Raw genomic sequence first — 4,907 nt, forward strand, 5'->3', positions numbered from 1 at the left:
AATTTAAATACAATAAGATGAAGAATTTGAGTTAAAATTTATCAGGAAAATACCAAAAGATCAAAAGATTTTTGACAGAACAAAAATGACTAAAAAGAAAATAAAAGAAGTGACCTGATAAACATTTGTTCAATCTTAGGAACTCAGTATGAGGAATAAGACATATTTCTTTACAATTTAAAAAACGTCCAGCTTGGATCATCTTTTGACGTTTGTTAGTCTTGCTGTTTTGCTCACAAGTTTCAGGCTGCACATCTCTGGCTGGCTAGCTGGCGGCAATGGTCTTTTCTGCTCTCACAGGCTCTTTGGGCCTAGAGTAGTCCCAGGGCTGGCGATTCTCAGTGAACCCGTAGAGTTTCCTAAGTGCCACTCGAGCAGCTTCTTCTTCTGCAACCAGTACCGTCTCCCCAGGGCCTTCTGCAATCAGCTTTTTATCACTAGGAAAAAAACCCAACAATAGCCTGAAATTACACGGTGCATCATAAAACAAAGCACACAGATCAGTTTTCTCTGGTCTAATTTTCACAGCAATATTCACCAAAACTATCAGAAATATCGTGCCTTTTCTTTTCTTTCTACCAGCAGTGTATGAACTGCTGATGAAGGATGCGTTTAAAGCTTGCCAATCTGATAAGCAAGAGCATCTCATTTTGCTTTGCACTTCAATTAAAATTAAAGATGCAACATCTTACACCACCATCAATTTTCTCCTTTGCAATGTCTTCCACTGCTTTTATACCTATGAAGTCCTACATCATATAAAATCAGAAAAATATTTACCTAAATTTTAAAAGTCATCGTAAATATTTTCATAGTTTACACTTAACACTTCTATCCACCTGAAATCAACCTGAGGCAGGTCGACTGTTACTAAGAAACCTAAAAGTTCTCAGCATGGGCTGACTTATTTTGATGGGCAACGTTCAATTTCTTTTTCAGTTCTAGGCTCAATTGAAGCTGTTACAAGTGTGGACTGGGGTTAAATCTGTATTACAAGTCAAATTTTTTTTAAAAGAAATGTTTAGATTAGCAGGATACTCTATGAGATTTCCATCGTAAATGGTTGGTTAACAAAAGCTACTATTAGCAAACCACAGATTACCTACCTTCCCCTAAGGATGACCAGCAGGAAAGGAAGTAGGTAGTGACTAGATCACCAAGGGAATGAGGTTTTCAAAAAATCCTTTAATGCAATTCGAGGTTTATTAAAGAACTGTGAAAAGTCAGTTTTTAAGACTTCTGATCAATATTATAAAGATTAAAATGTTACTAACCAGTATAAGCCAACAAAATACACAGGCAAAGCTGTGGTGCTTCCAGATTGCCTAGTGAGTCTAGATTCAGGAACTGAAATATTCCTTTTCTTCAGTTCTTGTACCAGTAGCCCCATGGGATTTATTATCTTCCAAATCTCAAAGAGTTCTTTTCCTGTCATTTGAGTAATTAAGAAGTCCTGCATATAAAAACATAATTTATACATTTAAATTAGTATAAGGAAAATAAGGACCATAATTTAAAGTTCACTTCTAACAGAAACTTTAAAATTTAATGCGATTAAAAGGTATGAGCTAGTATGTATTCGGTTGACCAAAAAAGTCCATTTGGGTTTTTCCATAAGATGTGACAGAATAACCTAAAGAAACTTTTTGGGCAACTCAATATAAAATAAATAAAGTACAAGTGTATGTTGTACAGCAAAGGGAATATGCTCCTCAAGGTTTCTTCCTGGAATGACCTTCTTGGGGCAAATGTCACTTCTCTAAAACTTCCCTAACCCTGCTGGAAATAGTAGTTGCCTCCCCTGAGTTCCCTCTACACTTTATAATACCTGAGGGCACTGTCCACATTCTACTCTCTCTGCCTATGAGCTGTGAGCAAAGACTGAATCCTATTAAACTCTGGTTCCAGTGCTTGGCACAGTGCCTGGCACACAGGAAACAATAAATATTAGGTGAGCAAATGAAGGAAATAAGACCATTCAAACCAGTCAGTTCCACTATGGAGAGTGGCTGTCCTCACACTATACCACTAACACAGTAAGTTCTACTATGGGAGATGTCACAGCTCTTGACTGAGAAGTAAGATATTTGAATTATCTCTTTGAGGATCTATAGACTTCCCTGGTGGCTCAGACAGTAAAGCGTCTGTCTATAATGCGGGAGACCTGAGGATCTATAATTGGAACTGTCAACAGAGGCACTAAAATATGGTAAACAAGTATTTCCAAAATGGTCTCATGACTACCCTGTGAAAATTTCAAAATGGTGACCAAAAATTGTTTAGATAGTTCTAAGACTCTACATAAGCTATAGTGATTGGGAGAGAATGGAAATCAAGGGAGGATTTTGTTAGAATTTCTTTATAAAAAAATGTTTAATTGCAGGGGAAAGAGGGGGCAAGCGAGGCTTTCCTTTTCACCTCAGGCCTGCTGCTGCTGCTGCTGCTAAGTTGCTTCAGTCGTGTCCAACTGTGTGACCCCATAGATGGCAGCCCACCAAGCTCCCCCATCCCTGGGATTCTCCAGGCAGGAACACTGGAGTGGGTTGCCATTTCCTTCTCCAATGCAGGAAAATGAAAAGTGAAAGTGAAGTCACTCAGTCGTGTCCGACTTTTAGTGACCCCATGGACTGTAGCCTACCAGGCTCCTCCACCCATGGGATTTTCCAGGCAAAAGTACTGGAGTTGGGTGCCACTGCCTTCTCCTAGAGGGCTTCAAAGGGTCCCCTGGCCTCCGAATGAGGCAATGGATGTTCAGTCAACTGGCAGTCAACAAACACTCCTGCTTAAGGCGACAGTCTGGCAGAAGTTACCTGCAGTAATGGGGTCGAAGTCTGCACCTGATGTCAGGGGTATAAAAATCCTTAAGACCTGAGGTGGGATTCATAGCAGGGATGTCATTTTGAAAGGAACCCTATCCAGAAAACTAGAAGCTGACAGCCAATGCCCACATGAAGGTACATGGTTGTAAGGTTCCAGCTGGGAACAAAATGCTCACTAGTGTCTGTTTAAACAGTGAGCAGACTCAGAAAGCACTAAACCAGCTTTCAGCCATCAAGTCAAGTAAACACCTTCTGCCTTCCCTTCCTTCTATTTCCCTCAGCTCCATCTCCAGAGGTGTCAGTTAAAAACCTGCTTCCATAAGACAGACAGATAAGTCCTGGCTGGGAAGTTGGAAGGGAGACCTTAACTCTGAATGAAGTCTGAGTGCTGGTTAATGCAAGTATCCTTCTTGATCAAAATGATCAGATCAACTTAGTGTCAAAACTAAATACATAGATTCCAACAGTAAGGGAAACTGGTTTAAAACAACTAATTTCAAAGGCCTGAGTCAAGACTCTTTTTTGTGACTTGAAGTGATTGCCTGGACTATCCATTATGTAAGAAAGACCAAAACTCATGTTTTCATCCAAAAGCAAAGAATAAAACTTCTCCCAATTGACAACTTCTAAAAGGACAGTGGAGTTAAATCATACCAATTACTCAAGTATTTTAATTAGGCAAGCTACTGGCTAACAAGGAATTTGGTGTATATAATGAAAGTGTTACTCACTCAGTTGTGTCTGACTCTTTGCAACCCCATGGACTGTATCCCGCCAGGCTCCTCTGTCCATGGGATTTTCCAGCCAAGAATACTGGAGTGGGTAGCCATGCTGATCCAGGGATTGAACCTAGGTCTCCTGCATTGTAGGGGGATTCTTTACCGTCTGAGCCACCAGCAAAGCCCATAATAGGGACTCAGAAATCCAAGACTGTATGACTCAGAAAAGCAGAATAGCAGCTGGTACTTAAGCAAGGAGCTGCCAAACCACACTAGGCCCTCCAGCGGTGTGCTTTGGACTCATTCACTCACTAAACTCCTGAGCCTCTACTGTGCAGGCACTACCCTTGTCCCTTAGGATGTAAAGCTAAAAACATGGCTTGCAGTCCTGCCATGAGGTAAACACTAAATTTAATATTTAATTCACCTCTAATTATTCAAGAATAATTAAGATACTATCATAAAAATAATTAAGATACTATCATAAAAAGCTTTTTTTAGAAAAGGCAGAGGAACCAGAGATCAAAATGCCAACATCCGCTGGATCATCGAAAAAGCAAGAGAGTTCCAGAGAAACTTCTGCTTTATTGACTATGCCAAAGTCTTTGACTGTGTGGATCACAACAAACTGTGGAAAATTCTTAAGGAGATGGGAATACTAGACCACCTGACCTGCCTCCTGAGAAATCTGTATGCAGGTCAGGAAGCAACAATTAGAACTGGACATAGAACAACAGACTGGTTCCAAATAGGAAAAGGAGTACGTCAAGACTGTATATTGTCACCCTACTTATTTACATGCTTATTTTACATGCAGAGTACATCATGTGAAATGCCGGGCTGGATGAATAACAAGCTAGAATCAAGATTGCAGGGAGAAACATCAATAACCTCAGATATGCAGATGACACCACCCTAATGCCAGAAAGCGAAGAGGAACTAAAGAGCCTCTTGATGAAAGTGGAAGAGGAGAGTGAAAAAGTTGGCCTGAGGCTCAACATTCAGAAAACTAGGATTATGGCATCTGGTCCCATCACTTCATGGCAAACAGATGGGGAGACAGTGGAAACAGTGATGGACTATTTTTGGGGGGCTCCAAAATCACTGCAGATGGTGACTGCAGCCATGAAATTAAAAGACGCTTGCTCCTTGGAGGAAAAGCTATGACCAACCTAGACAGCATATTAAAAAGCAGAGACATTACTTTGCCAACAAAGGTCCATCTAGTCAAAGCTATGGTTTTTCCAGTAGTCATGTATGAATGTTAAAGTTGGACTAAAGAAAGCTGAGCACCGAAGAATTGATGCTTTTGAACTGTGGTGTTGGAGAAGACTCTTGAGAGTCCCTTGGACTGCAAGGAGATCCAACC

At 40.5% G+C, this 4,907-nt stretch overlaps 1 protein-coding gene across 1 annotated transcript in view; it reads right to left on the bottom strand.

Annotated features, from left to right (window-relative positions):
• Positions 1-4,907, bottom strand: part of MRPL44 (mitochondrial ribosomal protein L44) — an 8,269-nt gene that overhangs the window by 523 nt on the left and 2,839 nt on the right. Inside the window, exons 3-4 of the mRNA XM_010837060.1 lie at positions 1,275-1,453; positions 4-437 (exon numbers count right to left, since the gene is read on the bottom strand). Of these exons, the coding sequence (XP_010835362.1) occupies positions 266-437; positions 1,275-1,453 (351 nt within the window). The 3' untranslated portion in view covers positions 4-265. The remainder of the gene's footprint in view (positions 1-3; positions 438-1,274; positions 1,454-4,907) is intronic.

This window comes from Bison bison, unplaced genomic scaffold, assembly GCF_000754665.1.
Source record: "Bison bison bison isolate TAMUID 2011002044 unplaced genomic scaffold, Bison_UMD1.0 scf7180017864068, whole genome shotgun sequence".
In the NCBI taxonomy this organism is placed as follows: Eukaryota; Metazoa; Chordata; class Mammalia; order Artiodactyla; family Bovidae; genus Bison; species Bison bison.